Source organism: Oncorhynchus clarkii, chromosome 28, assembly GCF_045791955.1.
Source record: "Oncorhynchus clarkii lewisi isolate Uvic-CL-2024 chromosome 28, UVic_Ocla_1.0, whole genome shotgun sequence".
NCBI classification, from domain to species: Eukaryota; Metazoa; Chordata; class Actinopteri; order Salmoniformes; family Salmonidae; genus Oncorhynchus; species Oncorhynchus clarkii.
The window spans coordinates 45888454-45909739 of record NC_092174.1 but is presented as its reverse complement, the minus strand read 5'-3'; the positions used below and the strand labels follow the sequence as shown (position 1 = coordinate 45909739).

Below are 21286 nucleotides of genomic sequence, written 5' to 3'. Positions count from 1 at the left end.
TAAAATATGGCAGGTTTCTTTGGACGTGCACTTCTCTACAATGGTTATCGCATCGTCATACAGTTAAGATTGGTCTCATCGTCATGACTACACAGAGAAGCGATTACATCCCAGTGACAGACTGGTGACCACAGGAGTCTAGAGTCACGTTTGATTTCAGTAAATTAAAACAATTGCTCCTCCCCATAAAAAAAATCAATGGCTTGCTCCTTTTCCTGACTTTCCCTAAATGTTATAATTTTCATTTGCCAGAATTTTGAAAACAGAAAAGTATTTAGTCTTTTTACCACTTAAAAGTTTGGGGTCACTTTTTATTATCACACCTTATTTCTAACTTAATCCACCAAAACAATGTCAGGCTCCAAGACAATGTTCTGTAGGACCCTGGTACCCAGCCAGGCTCTAAGACAATGTGCTGTAGGACCCTGGTACCCAGCCAGGCTCTAAGACAATGTGCTGTAGGACCCTGGTACCCAGCCAGGCTCTAAGACAATGTCCTGTAGGACCCTGGTACCCAGCCAGGCTCCAAGACCATGTTCTGTAGGACCCTGGTACCCAGCCAGGCTCCAAGACAATGTGCTGTAGGACCCTGCTACCCAGCCAGGCTCCAAGACAATGTGCTGTAGGACCCTGCTACCCAGCCAGGCTCCAAGACAATGTGCTGTAGGACCCTGGTACCCAGCCAGGCTCCAAGACCATGTTCTGTAGGACCCTGGTACCCAGCCAGGCTCCAAGACCATGTTCTGTAGGACCCTGGTACCCAGCCAGGCTCCAAGACCATGTTCTGTAGGACCCTGGTACCCAGCCAGGCTCCAAGACAATGTGCTGTAGGACCCTGGTACCCAGCCAGGCTCCAAGACCATGTTCTGTAGGACCCTGGTACCCAGCCAGGCTCCAAGACCATGTTCTGTAGGACCCTGGTACCCAGCCAGGCTCCAAGATAATGTGCTGTAGGACCCTGGTACCCAGCCAGGCTCCAAGACAATGTGCTGTAGGACCCTGGTACCCAGCCAGGCTCCAAGACAATGTGCTGTAGGATGTTGGTACCCAGCCAGGCTCCAAGACAATGTGCTGTAGGACCCTGGTACCCAGCCAGGCTCCAAGACAATGTGCTGTAGGACCCTGGTACCCAGCCAGGCTCCAAGACAATGTGCTGTAGGATGTTGGTACCCACCCAGGCTCCAAGACAATGTGCTGTAGGATGTTGGTACCCAGCCAGGCTCCAAGACAATGTGCTGTAGGATGTTGGTACCCAGCCAGGCTCCAAGACAATGTGCTGTAGGATGTTGGTACCCAGCCAGGCTCCAAGACCATGTTCTGTAGGACCCTGGTACCCAGCCAGGCGCTAAGACAATGTGCTGTAGGATGTTGGTACCCAGCCAGGCTCCAAGACCATGTTCTGTAGGACCCTGGTACCCAGCCAGGCTCCAAGACAATGTGCTGTAGGACCCTGCTACCCAGCCAGGCTCCAAGACAATGTGCTGTAGGACCCTGGTACCCAGCCAGGCGCTAAGACAATGTGCTGTAGGACCCTGGTACCCAGCCAGGCTCCAAGACAATGTCCTGTAGGACCCTGCTACCCAGCCAGGCTCCAAGACAATGTGCTGTAGGACCCTGCTACCCAGCCAGGCTCCAAGATAATGTGCTGTAGGACCCTGGTACCCAGCCAGGCTCCAAGACAATGTGCTGTAGGACCCTGCTACCCAGCCAGGCTCCAAGACAATGTCCTGTAGGACCCTGGTACCCAGCCAGGCTCCAAGACAATGTGTTGTAGGACGTTGGTACCCAGCCAGGCTCCAAGACAATGTGCTGTAGGATGTTGGTACCCAGCCAGGCGCTTAGACAATGTTCTGTAGGACCCTGGTACCCAGCCAGGCTCCAAGACAATGTGCTGTAGGATGTTGGTACCCAGCCAGGCTCCAAGACAATGTGCTGTAGGATGTTGGTACCCAGCCAGGCTCCAAGACAATGTGCTGTAGGACCTTGGTACCCAGCCAGGCTCCAAGACAATGTGCTGTAGGACCCTGGTACCCAGCCAGGCACTAAGACAATTTGCTGTAGGACCCTGGTACCCACCCAGGCGCTAAGACAATGTGCTGTAGGACCCTGGTACCCAGCCAGGCTCCAAGACAATGTGCTGTAGGACCCTGGTACAGAGCCAGGCGCTAAGACAATGTGCTGTAGGACCCTGCTACCCAGCCAGGCTCCAAGATAATGTGCTGTAGGACCCTGGTACCCAGCCAGGCTCCAAGACAATGTGCTGTAGGACCCTGCTACCCAGCCAGGCTCCAAGACAATGTCCTGTAGGACCCTGGTACCCAGCCAGGCTCCAAGACAATGTGTTGTAGGACGTTGGTACCCAGCCAGGCTCCAAGACAATGTGCTGTAGGATGTTGGTACCCAGCCAGGCGCTTAGACAATGTTCTGTAGGACCCTGGTACCCAGCCAGGCTCCAAGACAATGTGCTGTAGGATGTTGGTACCCAGCCAGGCTCCAAGACAATGTGCTGTAGGATGTTGGTACCCAGCCAGGCTCCAAGACAATGTGCTGTAGGACCTTGGTACCCAGCCAGGCTCCAAGACAATGTGCTGTAGGACCCTGGTACCCAGCCAGGCACTAAGACAATTTGCTGTAGGACCCTGGTACCCACCCAGGCGCTAAGACAATGTGCTGTAGGACCCTGGTACCCAGCCAGGCTCCAAGACAATGTGCTGTAGGACCCTGGTACAGAGCCAGGCGCTAAGACAATTTGCTGTAGGACCCTGGTACCCAGCCAGGCGCTAAGACAATTTGCTGTAGGACCCTGGTACCCAGCCAGGCGCTAAGACAATGTGCTGTAGGACCCTGGTACCCAGCCAGGCTCCAAGACAATGTGCTGTAGGACCCTGGTACCCAGCCAGGCTCCAAGACAATGTGCTGTAGGATGTTGGTACCCACCCAGGCTCCAAGACAATGTGCAGTAGGACGTTGGTACCCAGCCAGGCTCCAAGACAATGTGCAGTAGGACGTTGGTACCCAGCCAGGCTCCAAGACAATGTGCTGTAGGATGTTGGTACCCAGCCAGGCTCCAAGATAATGTGCTGTAGGATGTTGGAACCCAGCCAGGCTCCAAGATAATGTGCTGTAGGACCCTGGTACCTAGCCAGGCGCTAAGACAATGTTCTGTAGGACCCTGGTACCCAGCCAGGCTCTAATGCATCTCTCTCTCCTCACTGAATGAATGACACATGAATGAATGGGTGATAATTGTTGCACCTTACTTCACAATTTAATTTAAACTAGGCCTAACTGAATGATAAGGAGGGTGAAGAGGTTGATTTAGAAAATGTATGAGTTTGTGTTATGCTTATTTATCATCATTGTTAATAATTTGACTGCGCGCGTTAATACCGTTCTCTTTTACGTTTGACTTTATAACAAAAGAAGCCTTTACAGGACTATGAACTATTTATCAAGCCTTGGTGCTTATGTTTGCGCACCTTGCAGGTTGATATTCATCTGATGTTAAAGGAGACAACGTTCTCTAGCGGGTACTGATAGACTCAAAAGCCAGGCATGTTGTACTGTTAAAGCTGTTCCGCCATTTTGAAAATCCAATGTTCCACCTCACTGACAACAAAGTACTTTGACTTCTGGGTGGCTTTGTGAGACGAAAAAAAGAAGGTACTTTGGCCTGCAAGACATTTTTGGCTTTCCTCACTTTTGAAATGCTGTGAGTGAATCTCAATGTTAAAAAAAACATTTAACTGCTTCCTCCATCCTTCTTCCATCCTTCCTCCAGCCTTCCTCAGCTCAATAGAAATGTGACCTACAGATGACAAAGGTCATTCGAGTGACTTACAGACATGACTGTGCCAGAACTAGTGTGTGTGTGTATGTGTGAGTGTGTGTGTGTCGGTACGTTTGTGAGTGTGTGTATGTGTGTCAAATCAAATCAAATTGTACAGCTGAAAACTGTTGTTCTGATTAAAGAAGCAATAAAACTGTCCTTCTTTAGACTAATTGAGTATCTGGAGCATCAGCATTTGTGGGTTTGATTACAGACTCAAAATGGACAGAAACCTTCTGAAACTCGTCAGTCTATTCTTGTTCTGAGAAATGAAGGCTATTCCATGAGAGAAGTTGTCAAGAAACTGAAGGTCTCGTACAACTCTGTGTACTGCTCCTCTCTGTCTCTCCTCCTCTCTGTCTCTCCCCCTCTCTGTCTCTCCCCCTCTATGTCTCTTCTCCTCTCTGTCTCTCCTCCTCTCTGTCTCTCCTCCTCTCTGTCTCTCCCTCTCTCCCCCTCTCTGTCTCTCCTCCTCTCTGTCTCCTCTCCTCTCGGTCTCTTCTCCTCTCGGTCTCTTCTCCTCTCTGTCTCTTCTCCTCTCTGTCTCTTCTCCTCTCTGTCTCTCCCCCTCTCTGTCTCTCCTCCTCTCTGTCTCTCCTCCTCTCTGTCTCTCCTCCTCTATGTCTCTCCTCCTCTCTGTCTCTCCTCCTCTCTGTCTCTCCCTCTCTCCCCCTCTCTGTCTCTCCTCCTCTCTGTCTCTTCTCCTCTCGGTCTCTTCTCCTCTCGGTCTCTTCTCCTCTCGGTCTCTTCTCCTCTCTGTCTCTTCTCCTCTCGGTCTCTCCCCCTCTCTGTCTCTCCCCCTCTCTGTCTCTCCTCCTCTCTCTCTCTCCCCCTCTCTCTCTCTCTGTCTCTCCTCCTCTCTGTCTCTCCCCCTCTCTGTCTCTCCCCCTCTCTGTCTCTCCTCATCTCTGTCTCTTCTCCTCTCGGTCTCTCCTCCTCTCTGTCTCTCCTCCTCTCTGTCTCTCCCTCTGTCTCTTCTCCTCTCTGTCTCTCCCCCTCTGTGTCTCTCCCCCTCTCTGTCTCTTCTCCTCTCTGCCTCTCCCCCTCTCTGTCTCTCCCCCTCTCTGTCTCTCCTCCTCTCTGTCTCTCCTCCTCTCTGTCTCTTCTCCTCTCGCTCTCCTTCTCTGTCTCTCCCCCACTCTGTCTCTCCTCCTCTCTGTCTCTCCTCCTCTCTGTCTGTCTCTCCCTCTCTCTGTCTCTCCTTCTCTGTCTCTCCCCCTCTCTGTCTCTCCCCCTCTCTGTCTCTTCTCCTCTCTGCCTCTCCCCCTCTCTGTCTCTCCCCCTCTCCCCCTCTCTGTCTCTCCTTCTCTGTCTCTCCCCCTCTCTGTCTCTCCTCCTCTCTGTCTCTTCTCCTCTCGGTCTCTTCTCCTCTCGGTCTCTCCTCCTCTCTGTCTCTCCTCCTCTCTGTCTCTCCTCCTCTCTGTCTCTCCTCCTCTCGGTCTCTTCTCCTCTCGGTCTCTCCTCCTCTCTGTCTCTTCTCCTCTCTGTCTCTCCTCCTCTCTGTCTCTTCTCCTCTCTGTCTTTCCCCCTCTCTGTCTCTCCTCCTCTCTGTCTCTCCCTCTCTCTGTCTCTCCCCCTCTCTGTCTCTCCTCCTCTCTGTCTTTCCCCCTCTCTGTCTCTCCTCCTCTCTGTCTATTCTCCCCCTCTTTGTCTCCTCTCACTCTTCTTCCAAAACCTAAACATGATTCATAAATCATTACAATTTCATGCTCTATTTCCACTCTTCTATCAATCAACATATTTCAATATTCATACTCTCGGTCTCTTCTCCTTTCTCCAGAGTCCTGGAGAAAATTCCCCTCCTATGGCCATGTTCCAAAAGGAACCCTATTCCCTGCACTACAGGCCCCATGGGACTCTGGTCTAAAGTAGTGCACTATATAGGGAATAGGGTTCCATAGGACTCTGGTCAAAAAGTAGTGCACTATATAGGGAATAGGGCCCCATAGGACTCTGGTCAAAAAGTAGTGCACTATATAGGGAATAGGGTTCCATGGGACTCTGGTCTAAAGTAGTGCACTATATAGGGAATAGGGTTCCATGGGACTCTGGTCTAAAGTAGTGCACTATATAGGGAATAGGGTGCCCTTAAAGACATACCCTTAGTGCTGGACCTGAGTCTCTCCTCTTTCTATAGCATTTGGTTTTCAAACCCCAGACATTTCACAATTGTGTGCCAGCGCTGAACTATCACACCTCAAGGGCTTGATGATCAGTTGAATCAGGTGTGGAGGCTCCGGAATAGGCCGGGTTGGGGGTGGAACGGTTGTTGGTCCCCGACAAGAGGTTTGAGAACCACTGGTCTACACTACTGTTGCCTGTCTTGGAAGCTGAGGAGGATTTAGCCTACAGATGAGTGCATCTGGCTCAAGGCGACCTCTGTTGACAAGCACGTACTGAAGATAACATAAGCTTTAGCTTCTAGAGAAACAGGCAATCTGCAGTCTGCCAGTCCAAACTCAGACACCACAGAGAAACAGACAATCTGTAGTCTGCCAGGCCAAACTCAGACACCACAGAGAAACAGGCAATCTGCAGTCTGCCTGCCCAAACTCAGACACCACAGAGAAACAGGCAATCTGAGGTCTGCCAGGCCAAACTCACACACCACAGAGAAACAGGCAATCTGAGGTCTGCCAGGCCAAACTCACACACCACAGAGAAACGGGCAATCTGAGGTCTGCCAGGCCAAACTCAGACACCACAGAGAAACAGGCAATCTGCAGTCTGCCAGGCCAAACTCAGACACCACAGAGAAACAGGCAATCTGTAGTCTGCCAGGCCAAACTCACACACCACAGAGAAACAGGCAATCTGTAGTCTGCCAGGCCAAACTCACACACCACAGAGAAACAGACAATCTGAGGTCTCCCAGGCCAAAGTGACTCCGTTCTCAAACCAATATAATGTACAGTGGTTCCTCCTTTAAAAGTTGAGTCATGCTGCAGCAAAACCCTGAGTGCTACTGCAGCATTCTGTGTCTCGTCATTTAATTCTCTGCCATTTCTTCTGTTACTGCAAGTTATTGCTAGTTTGACCACCAGAGGGCATCTTTGAGGAGTATTTGATAGTGTTCCGTATTGGCATTACCAGAGAATTTAAAACTTTTTTTGTAGTGACATAATATATGAGATTGATTTTAAGAAATTTTGCTTAATTAATTTGATTAATATTATGGTGTTTCTATTCAGAGAAAAACGACAAATGAAACACTCTGGGTTTCCATTAGGATGGAAGGGAATTAAAAATATATATATATTTAACCTTTATTTAACCAGGTAGGCTAGTTGAGAACAAGTTCTCATTTACAACGCGACCTGGCCAAGATAAAGCATAGCAGTGTGAACAGACAACAACACAGAGTTACACATGGAGTAAACAATTAACAAGTCAATAACACAGTAGAAAAAAGAAAAAAGAGAGTCTATATACATTGTGTGCAAAAGGCATGAGGAGGTAGGCGAATAATTACAATTTTGCAGATTAACACTGGAGTGATAAATGATCAGATGAACATGTACAGGTAGAGATACTGGTGTGCAAAAGATCAGAAAAGTAAATAAATATAAACAGTATGGGGATGAGGTAGGTAAATTGGGTGGGCTATATACCGATGGACTATGTACAGCTGCAGCGATCGGTTAGCTGCTCAGATAGCAGATGTTTGAAGTTGGTGAGGGAGATAAAAGTCTCCAACTTCAGCGATTTTTGCAATTCGTTCTTAATTTAATAATTTAAAATATGGCGCTGTACAACGTGATTGTCGGGAGTAGGCTACAGGATTGGAGGATCCTACATTTTTGGCCTTCATTAGACAACTTTGTTCCAATATTTCTGTAAATCAGTGATATTTATTCCCATAGTAATTCATTATGGATCCATAACCAAGTCAACATCTGCATTTTGAAAGAGTATTTTTTATCATTAGTTTATTAATAAGGTTGGAGGGCACGCAATTCAAATAAATAATCGTAATAGTAAACATTCATGAACATACAAGAATGTTATATAATTTAAAAGCTTAAATTCTTGTTAATTTAACTGCGTTTTCCGATTTACCGATTCGAATTGCAATCTGGGAGCCGGAATTACATAGGTTTACAGAAAAAAAGATTCTGGTTGGTTTTTCATCGGATTTCATCGGATTTCCACCTGCCATATCAATTCTGTTATAGTCTCAGACATTACATTAAAGGTTTTAGAAACTTCTAAGTGTTTTCTTTCCAATGACACCAATTACATGCATATCCTGGCTTCTGGGCCTGAGTAACAGGCAGTTTACTTTGGGCATGTCAATCAGTAAATTGAAAAATTAATTAATTGTTGTTTGTAAAGTAAAATTTAAAATTCAAAAAGGCACTCGCACATCTGAGCTATCTTTTATTGCAGTTGCCTGGCAACAGTTGATAAGATGAGGCAACAGTTGATAAGATGAGGCAACAGCCTGATAAGATGAGGCAACAGCCTGATAAGATGAGGCAACAGCCTGATAAGATGAAGCAACAGCCTGATAAAATGAGGCAACAGTTGATAAGATGAGGCAACAGCCTGATAAAATGAGGCAACAGTTGATAAGATGAGGCAACAGTTGATAAGATGAGGCAACAGCCTGATGAGATGAGGCAACAGCCTGATAAGATGAGGTAACAGTTGATGAGATGAGGCAACAGCCTGATAAGATGAGGCAACAGCCTGATAAGATGAGGCAACAGCCTGATAAGATGAGGCAACAGTTGATAAGATGAGGCAACAGCCTGATAAAATGAGGCAACAGTTGATAAGATGAGGCAACAGTTGATAAGATGAAGCAACAGCCTGATAAGATGAGGCAACAGCTTGATAAAATGAGGCAACAGCCTGATAAGATGAGGCAACAAACAGCCTGATAAGATGAGGCAACAGCCTGATAAAATGAGGTAACAGCCTGATAAGATGAGGCAACAGCCTGATAAGATGAGGAAAAAGAAGAAGGAACCCACACACTGTTCTTGATCGTATTACTGATCTTTATAGGCTTTACGTATCGGCATCACGGCCTTTTGTGAGTTTATTAAATTACCACCCTTATGTAGACCTAGCCCCACCCACATCCGTGCATCGAAAGGGGTGAAGGGAAAACAAATAACAATTATCCATGCATCGAAACAAACAAACAAACAACAACAATATTTGGTGCTACCAAATATAACAATATGCATTTCGTAAATATTCAATAAAGTGTGTACAGTCGTGGCCAAAAGTTTTGAGAATGACACAAATATTAATTTCCACAAAGTTTGCTGCTTCAGTGTCTTTAGATATTTTTGTCAGATGTTACTATGGAATACTGAAGTATAATTACAAGCATTTCATAAGTGTCAAAGGATTTTATTGACAATTACATGAAGTTGATGCAAAGAGTCAATATATGCAGTGTTGACCCTTCATTTTTCAAGACCTCTGCAGTCCACCCTGGCATCCTGTCAATTAACTTCTGGGCCACATCCTGACTGATGGCAGCCCATTATTGCATAATCAATGCTTGGAGTTCCTGGGTGGTTGGGAGAAGTTGCTCTCTGAGGATGTGTTGGTGCCTTTCTTTATTCATGACTGTGTTCTTAGGAAAAATTGGCTGAGAAGCAACCCCACACATGAATAGTCTCAGGATGCTTTATTGTTGGCATGACACAGGACTGATGGTAGCGCTCACCTTGTCTTCTCCGGACAAGTTTTTTTCTGGATGCCCCAAACAATCGGAAAGGGGATTCATCAGAGAAAATGACTTCATCCCAGTCCTCAGCAGTCCAATCCCTGTACCTTTTGCAGAATATCAGTCTGTCCCTGATGTTTTCCTGGAGAGAAGTGGCTTCTTTGCTGCCCTTCTTGACACCAGGCCATCCTCCAAAAGTCTTTGCCTCACTGTGTGTGCAGATGCACTCACACCTGCCTGCTGCCATTCCTGAGCAAGCTCTGTACTGGTGGTGCCCTGATCCTGCAGCTGAATCAACTTTAGGAGACGGTCCTGGCGCTTGCTGGACTTTCTTGGGCGCCCTGAAGTCATCTTCACAACAATTGAACCTCTCTCCTTGAAGTTCTTGATGATCCGATAAATGGTTGATTTCGGTGCATTCTTACTGGCAGCAATATCCTTGCCTGTGAAGCCCTTTTTGTGCAAAGCAATGATGACGGTACATGTTTCCTTGCAGGTAACCATGGTTGACAGAGGAAGAACAATGATTCCAAGCACCACCCTCCTTTTGAAGCTTCCAGTCTGTTATTCGAACTCAATCAGCATGACAGAGTGATCTCCAGCCTTGTCCTCGTCAACACTCACACCTGTGTTAACGAGAGAATCACTGACATGATGTCAGCTGGTCCTTTGGTCCTTTTGTGGCAGGGCTGAAATGCAGTGGAAATGTTTTTTTAGGGGATTCAGTTCATTTGCATGGCAAAGAGGGACTTTGCAATTAATTGCAATTCATCTGATCACTCTTCATAACATTCTGGAGTATATGCGAATTGCCATCATACAAGCTGAGGCAGCAGACTGTGAAAATTTATATTTGTGTCGTTCTCAAAACGATTACATACACTTAGGTTGGAGTCATTAAAACTCATTTTTCAACCACTCCACAAATGTTTTGTTAACAAACTATAGTTTTGGCAAGTTGGTTAGGACATCTAATTTTTCCAACAATTGTTCACAGACAGATTATTTCACTTATAATTCACTGTATCACAATTCCAGTGGGTCAGAAGTTTACATACACTAAGTTGACTGTGCCTTTAAACAGCTTGGAAAATTACAGAAAATGATGTCATAGCTTTAGAAGCGTTAGAAGTTGAGTCAATTGGAGGTGTAGCTGTGGATGTATTTCAAGGCCTATCTTCAAACTCGGTGCCTCTTTGCTTGACATCATGGGAAAAAGAAATCTGCCAAGAACACAAAAAAAAAATGTAGACCTCCACAAGTCTGGTTCATCCTGTGAGAGCAATTTCCAAACGCCTGAAGGTACCACGGTCATCTGTACAAACAATAGTACGCAATTATAAACACCACGCAGCCATCATACGCAGCCATCATACCGCTCAGGAAGGAGACGCGTTCTGTCTCCTAGAGATTAACGTACTTTGGTGCGAAAAGTGCAAATCAATTCCAGAACAACAGCAAAGGACCTTGTGAAGATGCTGGAGGAAACAGTTACAAAAGTATCTATATCCACAGTAAAACGAGTCCGACATGTATATCGACATAACCTGAAAGGCCGCTCAGCAAGGAAGAAGCCACTACTCCAAAACCGCAATAAAAAAGCCAGACTACGGTTTGCAACTGCACATGGGGACAAAGATCGTACTTTTTGGAGAAATGTCCTCTGGCCTTTTGAAACAAATATAGAACTGTTCGCCATAATGACCATTGTTATGTTTGGAGGAAAAGGGGGAGGCTTGCAAGCCGAAGAACACCATCCCAACCGTGAAGCATGGGGGTGGCAGCATCATGTTGCGAGGGTGCTTTGCTGCAGGAGGGACTGGTGCACTTCACAAAATAGATGGCATGATGAGGCAGGAAAATGTAAGCAACATCTCAAGACATCAGTCAGGAAGTTAAAGCTTGGTCGCAAATGGGTCTTCCAAATGGACAATGACCCCAAGCATACTTCCACAGTTGTGGCAAAATGGCTTAAGAACAACAAAGTCAAGGTATTGGAGAGGCCATCACAAAGCCCTGACCTCAATCCTATAGGAAATTTGCAGCAGAACTGAACAATTGTGTGGGAGCAAGGAGGCCTACAAACCTGACTCAGTTACATCAGCTCTGTCAGGAGGAATGGGCCAAAATTCACCCAACTTATTGTGGGAAGCTTGTGGAAGTCTACCAAAAACGTTTGACCCAAGTTAAACAATTTAACAAGTCAAATTTGTCCTTGGAACCACTCGATATGATTGGTCATATAAAAACCTTGGGACCCAAATGCATAATGAGTGCTCTAACTCCCCCTTGTGGCGGTCTGAAGCAATGAAGCTGTGATGCAGGGTACCTCTAAGTCCCGTGGTGTAAGCACACAACTTTTAAAGTAGGAACCACTATATATTATGGCTGAAAAGTTGTCAACCCAGAAATTCCGAGCTCCCCCATTGGGCACAAGTCAAACTGTACTGTAGCTGAATACAGCACGTGGAAGGCTCACCTGGTTATTTCTGGCTGGTGTACTGTGTCCAGCGGCAGCTGGGAAGTGTTCAACTGCCTTCCCTCCTTTCTCCTTCTGCTGCTTGGGCTCAGAGTCCGCTTCTGATTCAGTCATCATGGCCAATCACACTGAGAGAGAGAGAGAGAGAGAGAGAGAGAGAGAGAGAGAGAGAGAGAGAGAGAGAGAGAGAGAGAGAGAGAGAGAGAGAGAGAGAGAGAGAGAGAGAGAGAGAGAGAGAGAGAGAGAGAGAGAGAGAGAGAGAGAGAGAGAGAGAGAGTTAGTTAGTTAGTTAGTTAGTTAGTTAGTTAGTTAGTTAGTTAGTTAGTTAGTTAGTTAGTTAGTTAGTTAGTTAGTTAGTTAGTTAGTTAGTTAGTTAGTTAGTTAGTTAGTTGAGAGGATTTTACAGAGCCATTCCTGTATTCCTAAACAAAAGTACCTGTGCATGAACAATTATAAAGGATGAATTGCATTTTTAAGTTAAATGGTTTAAACCAAATAATGGTGCCGGAGGGGATGGCGTTTTACGGGCTCCTAAACAACCGTGCTATTTTGTTAGTTTTCTTTCCACATTGTTTGTAACTTATTTTGTATATAATGTTGTTGCTACCTGTCGCTTATGACCGAAAAGAGCTTCTGGACATCAGAACAGCGATTACTCACCTCAAACTGGACAAAGATATTTTCTTTAATGAATCCGAAGTAAAGGATATACTGCTTTGTCAAGACAAGGCCCAAATCCCTGTCATCAGTGTGAAGAAAATACTAAATTACAAGGGGGTGGAGGTCTGGGTGTGAGAATTTGTTGGTGAGTGAGTAAACCGCCTTTACCATCCGTTCAATTGGCCAACGTGAAATCGCTGAGGAAAAAACTGGACTTTCCTACCAACGGGACATTAAAAACTGTAATATCTTAAGTTTCACTGAGACGTGGCTGAACGACCAGGGACAGGTCGCACATATACTATAGAGCTGGCGGGATTTCAGTGCATCGGCAGGACAGAGCAGCTACGTCTGGGAAGGCGAAGGGGAGGGGTTGTCAATAACAGCTGGTCTACAATTGCAATGTCTACAATTAAAGAAGTCTTGAGGTATTGCTCGCCTGAGGTAGAGAACCTCATGATAAGCTGTAGAACACACTATCTACCAAGAGAGTTCTCATCTATATTATTCGTAACCATCTATTTACCACCACAGACTGATGCTGGGCACTAAGACAGCACTCAACCAAGTCTATAAGGCCATAAGCAACGAATAAAATGCACATTCAGCAGCGGCGCTCCACCAGTCTCAACGTCAACAGTGAAGAGGAGACTCCGGGATGCTGGCCTTCTAGGCAGAGTTCCTCTGTCCAGTCTCAACGTCAACAGAGAAGAGGAGACTCCGGGATGCTGGCCTTCTAGGCAGAGTTCCTCTGTCCAGTCTCAAGGTCAACAGTGAAGAGGCGACTCCGGGAGGCTGGCCTTCTACGCAGAGTTCCTCTGTCCAGTCTCAATGTTAACAGTGAAGAGGCGACTCCGGGATGCTGGCCTTCTAGGCAGAGTTCCTCTGTCCAGTCTCAACGTCAACAGTGAAGAGGCGACTCCGGGATGCTGGCCTTCTAGGCAGAGTTCCTCTGTCCAGTCTCCATGTCAACAGTGAAGAGGCGACTCCGGGATGCTGGCCTTCTACGCAGAGTTCCTCTGTCCAGTCTCCATGTCAACAGTGAAGAGGCGACTACGGGATGCTGGCATTCTAAGCAGAGTTCCTCTGTCCAGTCTCCATGTCAACAGTGAAGAGGTGACTCCGGGATGCTGGCCTTCTAGGCAGAGTTCCTCTGTCCAGTCTCCATGTCAACAGTGAAGAGGTGACTCCGGGATGCTGGCCTTCTACGCAGAGTTCCTCTGTCCAGTCTCCATGTCAACAGTGAAGAGGCGACTACGGGATGCTGGCCTTCTAGGCAGAGTTCCTCTGTCCAGTCTCCATGTCAACAGTGAAGAGGTGACTCCGGGATGCTGGCCTTCTAGGCAGAGTTCCTCTGTCCAGTCTCAACGTCAACAGTGAAGAGGCGACTCCGGGATGCTGGCCTTCTAGGCAGAGTTCCTCTGTCCAGTCTCCATGTCAACAGTGAAGAGGCGACTCCGGGATGCTGGCCTTCTACGCAGAGTTCCTCTGTCCAGTCTCCATGTCAACAGTGAAGAGGCGACTACGGGATGCTGGCATTCTAAGCAGAGTTCCTCTGTCCAGTCTCCATGTCAACAGTGAAGAGGTGACTCCGGGATGCTGGCCTTCTAGGCAGAGTTCCTCTGTCCAGTCTCCATGTCAACAGTGAAGAGGTGACTCCGGGATGCTGGCCTTCTAGGCAGAGTTCCTCTGTCCAGTCTCCATGTCAACAGTGAAGAGGTGACTCCGGGATGCTGGCCTTCTAGGCAGAGTTCCTCTGTCCAGTCTCCATGTCAACAGTGAAGAGGTGACTCCGGGATGCTGGCCTTCTAGGCAGAGTTCCTCTGTCCAGTCTCCATGTCAACAGTGAAGAGGCGACTACGGGATGCTGGCATTCTAAGCAGAGTTCCTCTGTCCAGTCTCCATGTCAACAGTGAAGAGGTGACTCCGGGATGCTGGCATTCTAGGCAGAGTTCCTCTGTCCAGTGTCTTTGTTCTTTTGCTCATCTTAATCTTTTATTTTTATTGGCCAGTCTAAGAAATGGCTTTTTCTTTGCAACTCTGCCTAGAAAGTCACATGGAATAGCCTTCATTTCTCAGAACAAGAACAGACTGACGAGTTTCAGAAGAAAGTCTTTGTTACTGGCCAATCTGAGCTTGTAATCGAACCCACAAATGTTGATGCTCCAGATACTCAACTAGTCTAAAGAAGGCCAGTTTTATTACTTCTGTAATAAGGACAACAGTTTTCAGTTGTGCTAACATAATTGCAAAAGGGTTTTCTAATCATCAATTAGCCTTTTAAAACTGGATTAGCTAACACAAAGTGCCATTGGAACACAGGAGTGATGATTGCTGACAATGGGCCTCTGTATGCTAATATAGATATTCAATAAAAAAATCAGCCGTTTCCAGCTACAATAGTAATTTACAACATTAATAATGTCTACACTGTATTTCTGATCAATTTGATGTTATTTTAATGGACAAGAAATGTGCTTTTCTTTCAAAAACAAGAACCGCAAACTAAGTGACCCCAAACTTTTGAACGGTCTTGTATATGTAATGTCTCTGACTACCTTGCTGTACCAGAGAGATAGTCCTGTGTAGATGCTACATCAGAGTAGGGTTTGTTGTTCACTTCAGTCATCTGATACATATGTATCTGTTGTCTTTCCAACTACATGGAATAATTAAGCAATAAGGTTCGAGGGGGGGGGGGGGGGGGGGGGGGGGGGTGGTATATGGTCAATATAGCACACACAGCTATGGGCTGGTCTATGCACGACGCAATGCGGAGTGCCTGGATATAGGACTTAGGGTGGTATATTGGCCATATACCACAAACCCCTGAGGTGCCGTATTGCTATTATAAACTGGTTACCGACATAACCGCTCTAGTAATTTAATAGGATCTCAATGGCTGTAGTTTATTCGACATAATATGTAGTTGACATCAATGACGAGTAACCTTGCCCCAAAACAATATACTACCCTTCTCCTACCTAAAAATGTTTTTTCGGGAAGATGATTTGATGAAGTATCAGGCTTAACGGTTTGACAAGTGCTTTTCGCAAAGTCAACATACACCGAAGAAGCATAACAATGTCGTAAATGAAATTCTACAGACTACGAGATCAATTAGCGAAGCAACCCTTACAATGTTGCGCACAGTTACAATATAGCGCGCCAGAAAGGTTGTACCAAACACGTAATAAACATCTACCATGTCGTTTTGGCTATGCCGCATGACTAGTTTTACAAAACAGAAAACCATTTTCATGCCAGTTTGCTGTCATTCTGACTTCGGGTGATGTGGTCAGGAAACCTTCGTCTTCTTGACATGCAAAATAAAAGGACCAACACAAATATTCACAACATACCAGACAATATTCCTTCCAATCGGTTTGACATCAACAGAGTAGAAAAAAGTATCCGGTCAAATGTATAGTAATGTCATTACCGGTGTAGTGCCTTCTCTGTCCGTCCGGTACTGCGTGAGCAAAATATCCGTGGTTGTAGTTTAGTTGCGGTTGCTTCTTCTTGATTGTGATCCTGCTACAGCATCAGAGTCTCTCTTCACCAGCAGACTTAGACTGTCAGAGACGCAGCTCAGCTAGGGATTCTGGGATAGATGGACAGCCAGGGTAATAATTTGGGAGTAGTGGGCACTATAACTGATCTAAGAGTGATCCTAGAGCCGTGACTATGTATAAAAGCAATGGTAGTTCAGTTGGTCAAATTATTGTTGGTTTAATATAGTTCAATAAGTCAACACACACACAGTAGAGTAGAACAGAATATAATATAGTAGAATCGAGTGGAATAGAGTAGAACATAATAGAATAGAGTAGGATAGAGTAGAGTAGGGTGGAGTAGGATACAGTAGGGTAGGGTAGGGTAGGGTGTGGTAGGGTAGGATAGGATAGAGTAGGATAGAGTAGAGTAGGATACAGTAGGGTAGGGTAGGGTAGGGTGTGGTAGGGTAGGATAGGATAGAGTAGAGTAGGATAGAGTAGAGTAGGATAAAGTAGAGTAGAGTAGGATAGAGTACATTAGGGTAGAGTAGAGTAGAGTAGAGTAGGGTAGAGTAGAGTAGGGTAGCGTAGCGTAGAGTAGAGTAGGGTAGGGTAGAGTAGGGTAGGGTAGAGTAGAGTAGGGTAGCGTAGAGTAGAGTAGGGTAGCGTAGAGTAGAGTAGGGTAGGGTAGAGTAGAGTACAGTAGAGTAGGGTAGGGTAGAGTAGAGTAGAGTAGAGTAGAGTAGGGTAGGGTAGCGTAGAGTAGAGTAGAGTAGAGTAGGGTAGAGTAGAGTAGGGTAGAGTAGAGTAGAGTAGGGTAGAGTAGAGTAGGGTAGCGTAGCGTAGACTAGGGTAGGGTAGAGTAGGGTAGAGTAGAATATAATATGTGTTGGTATTTTATTATTATTTAATTATTTAATTATTATCCCCATTAGCTGCAAAAGCAGCAGCTACTCTTCCTGGGGGTCCACACAAAACATGAAACATAATACAGAACATTAATAGACAAGAACAGCTCAAGGACCGAACTACATTAATAACCAAATCAATGTAAAAAGGCACACGTACCCTACATATCAATACCAATACACACACAAACTATCTGGGTAAAATAGGGGAGAGGCGTTGTGCCGTGAAACCAGGTTAGCTGTTCATTTGTGCAATATGAGATGGAATAGAGTATAATAGAGTAGAATAGAGTAGAACACAGTAGAATAGAGTAGAATAGAGGAGAGTAGAATTGTCGGAGGCCGAGCAATTGCCGTACCAGGCAGTGATGCAACCAGTCTGGATGCTCTCGATGTTGCAGCTGTAGAACCTTTTGAGGATCTGAGGACCCATGCCAAATATTTTTAGTTTCCTGAGGGGGAATAGGTTTTGTCGTACCCTCTTTACGACTGTCTTGGTGTGTTTGGGCCATTCTAGTTTGTTGTTGATGTGGACGCCAAGGTACTTGAAGCTCTCAACCTGCTCCACTACAGCCCCGTCGATGAGAATGCTCGGACCTCCTTTCCCTGTAGTCCACAATCATCTCATTAGTCTTGGTTACGTTGAGGGATAGGTTGTTATTCTGGCACCACCAGGCCAGGTCTCTGACCTCCTCCCTTATAGGCTGTCTCGTCGTTGTCGGTGATCAGGCCAATCCCTGTTGTGTCATCAAGCAAACTTAATGATGGTGTTGGAGTCGTGCATGGCCATGCAGTCGTTGGTGAACAGGGAGTACAGGAGGGGACTGAGCACGCACCCCTGGGGAGCTCCACTGTTGAGGATCAGCATGGCAGATGTGTTACTACCTACCCTTACCACATGGGGGCAGCCTGTCAGGAAGTCCAGGATCCAGTTGCAGAGGGAGTGTTTAGTCCAAGAATCCTTATCTTAGTGATGAGCTTTGAGGGCAATATGGTGTTGAACGCTGAGCTGTAGTCTATGAATAGCATTCTCACATAGGTGTTCCTTTTGTCCAGGTGGGAAAGGGCAAATTGGAGTGCAATAGAGATTTCATCATCTGTGGATCTGTTAGAGCGGTATGCAAATTGGAGTGGGTCTAGAGTTTCTGAGATAATGGTGTTGATGTGAGCCATTACCAGCCTTTCAAAGCACTTAATGGCTACAGACATGAGCGCTACAGGTCTGTAGTCATTTAGGCAGGTTGCCTTAGTGTTCTTGGGCACAGGGACTATGGTGGTCTGCTTGAAACATGTTGGTATTACAGACTCAATCAGGGACATGTTGAAAATGTCAGTGAAGACACCTGCCAGTTGGTCAGCACATGCCCGGAGCACACGTTCTGGTAATCCGTCTGGCCCCGCAGCCTTGTGTATGTTGACCTGTTTAAGTCGTCCGGAACAGCTGATGATCTCATGCATGCCTCAGTGTTGCTTGCCTCGAAGCGATTATGGAAGTGATTTATCTCGGCAGTCCCTTTGTTTAACTGTGTTCCATACCTTTTTGGAATCACTAAAAGCATTGTTTCTTACGATTCAATTTAATTTAATTTAATTCAATTTAAAGTTTCATAATTACGTAAAGTTATATAATTCTGTTCATCAATTTTTCTAGTTCAGATTTGGCTGCTAAGACTTTTGCCATATTTCTTTGAGAAAAAGCCTCTCCCAATTCATGTGACGCTCGTCGTTGGAATGAGGTGAGGACCAAAACGCAGCGTGGTAAGTGTTCATCATTATATTTATTAAACAGAGAACACTAAACAAAATAACTAAGGAGAAACTAAACAGTTCTGAAAGGTGACAGACACATAACAGAAAATAATCACCCACGAAACACAAGTGGGAAAACGCTACCTAAGCATGATTCTCAATCAGAGACAACTAACGACACCTGCCTCTGATTGAGAACCATACCAGGCCAAACACAAAACCACAACATTGAAAACGGAACATAGACAACCCACCCAACTCACACCCTGACCATACTAAAACAAAGACATAAATAAAAGAACTAAGGTCAGAACGTGACACTTCATCATCAATCCATGGAGATGGACGAGCACCAACTGTACTCTTTCTTACTGATGCATGATGGTCCATTACCTCAGTGAGGAAATAAATAAAACATTCTGTAGTGTGATTTAAATCACCCTCTAGATAAATCAGCTCCCAGGGTACAACAGCCAAATCATTTTGAAATAGCTCATGGTTAAATGTTTAAACATTTCTCTTGACCACAAGAACCTTGGTGTCATGGTCTTTCAGTCAGTGTGTGTGTGTGTGTGTGTGTGTGTGTGTGTGTGTGTGTGTGTGCATGCATGCATGCATGCAAACACGTTGAGTGTTGTATTAAAAGGCCTGATGTGTTGTGATGTATTAAAAGGCCTGATGTGTTGTGATGTATTAAAAGGCCTGATGTGTAATAATGTATTAAAAGGCCTGATGTGTAATAATGTATTAAAAGGCCTGATGTGTAATAATGTATTAAAAGGCCTGATGTGTTGTGATGTATTAAAAGGCCTGATGTGTTGTGATGTATTAAAAGGCCTGATGTGTAATAATGTATTAAAAGGCCTGATGTGTAATAATGTATTAAAAGGCCTGATGTGTAATAATGTATTAAAATGCCTGATGTGTTGTAATGTATCAAAAGGCCTGATGTGTTGTGATGTTGTATCAAAAGGCCTGATGTGTAATAATGTATTAAAAGGCCTGATGTGTTGTGATGTATTAAAAGGCCTGATGTGTAATAATGTATTAAAAGGCCTGATGTGTAATAATGTATTAAAAGGCCTGATGTGTTGTGATGTATTAAAAGGCCTGATGTGTTGTATTGTATTAAAAGGCCTGATGTGTTGTGATGTATTAAAAGGCCTGATGTGTTGTGATGTATTAAAAGGCCTGATGTGTAATAATGTATTAAAAGGCCTGATGTGTTGTAATGTATTAAAAGGCCTGATGTGTAATAATGTATTAAAAGGCCTGATGTGTTGTGATGTATTAAAAGGCCTGATGTGTTGTGATGTATTAAAAGGCCTGATGTGTTGTGATGTATTAAAAGGCCTGATGTGTTGTGATGTATTAAAAGGCCTGATGTGTTGTAATGTATCAAAAGGCCTGATGTGTTGTGATGTATTAAAAGGCCTGATGTGTTGTGATGTATCAAAAGGCCTGAAGTGTTGTGATGTATTAAAAGGCCTGAAGTGTTGTGATGTATCAAAAGGCCTGATGTGTTGTGATGTATTAAAAGGCCTGATGTGTTGTGATGTATCAAAAGGCCTGATGTGTTGTGATGTATTAAAAGGCCTGATGTGTAATAATGTATTAAAAGGCCTGAAGTGTTGTGATGTATTAAAAGGCCTGAAGTGTTGTGATGTATTAAAAGGCCTGATGTGTTGTGATGTATTAAAAGGCCTGATGTGTTGTGATGTATTAAAAGGCCTGATGTGTAATAATGTATTAAAAGGCCTGAAGTGTTGTGATGTATCAAAAGGCCTGATGTGTAATAATGTATTAAAAGGCCTGATGTGTTGTGATGTATTAAAAGGTCTGATGTGTTGTAATGTATTAAAAGGCCTGATGTGTAATAATGTATTAAAAGGCCTGATGTGTTGTAATGTATTAAAAGGCCTGATGTGTAATAATGTATTAAAAGGCCTGATGTGTAATAATGTATTAAAAGGCCTGATGTGTTGTATTGTATTAAAAGGCCTGATGTGTAATAATGTATTAAAAGGCCTGATGTGTAATAATGTATTAAAAGGCCTGATGTGTAATAATGTATTAAAAGGCCTGATGTGTTGTGATGTATTAAAAGGCCTGATGTGTAATAATGTATTAAAAGGCCTGATGTGTAATAATGTATTAAAAGGCCTGATGTGTGATAATGTATTAAAAGGCCTGATGTGTTGTGATGTATTAAAAGGCCTGATGTGTTGTATTGTATTAAAAGGCCCGATGTGTTGTGATGTATTAAAAGGTCTGATATCAACACATGCCACATGACCCTGCCACCCCTCCACTCTAACCACTAGGCTACCCTGCCACCCCTCCACTCTAACCACTAGGCTACCCTGCCGCCCCTCCACTCTAACCACTAGGCTACCCTGCCGCCCCTCCACTCTAACCACTAGGCTACCCTGCCTAGTGCCTCGGGTACTCACAGCGTCAGTTCCACTGTAATCA

General features: G+C 45.1%; 1 protein-coding gene across 1 annotated transcript in view; it reads right to left on the bottom strand.

Moving 5' to 3' along the window:
• The window catches only part of LOC139386798 (band 4.1-like protein 3), a 204287-nt gene extending 192173 nt beyond the window's left edge, over nt 1–12114 (bottom strand). Inside the window, exon 1 of the mRNA XM_071132604.1 lies at nt 11998–12114. Coding sequence (XP_070988705.1) covers nt 11998–12114 — 117 coding nt within the window. The remainder of the gene's footprint in view (nt 1–11997) is intronic.
• Between the last annotated feature and the right edge of the window lie 9172 nt (nt 12115–21286).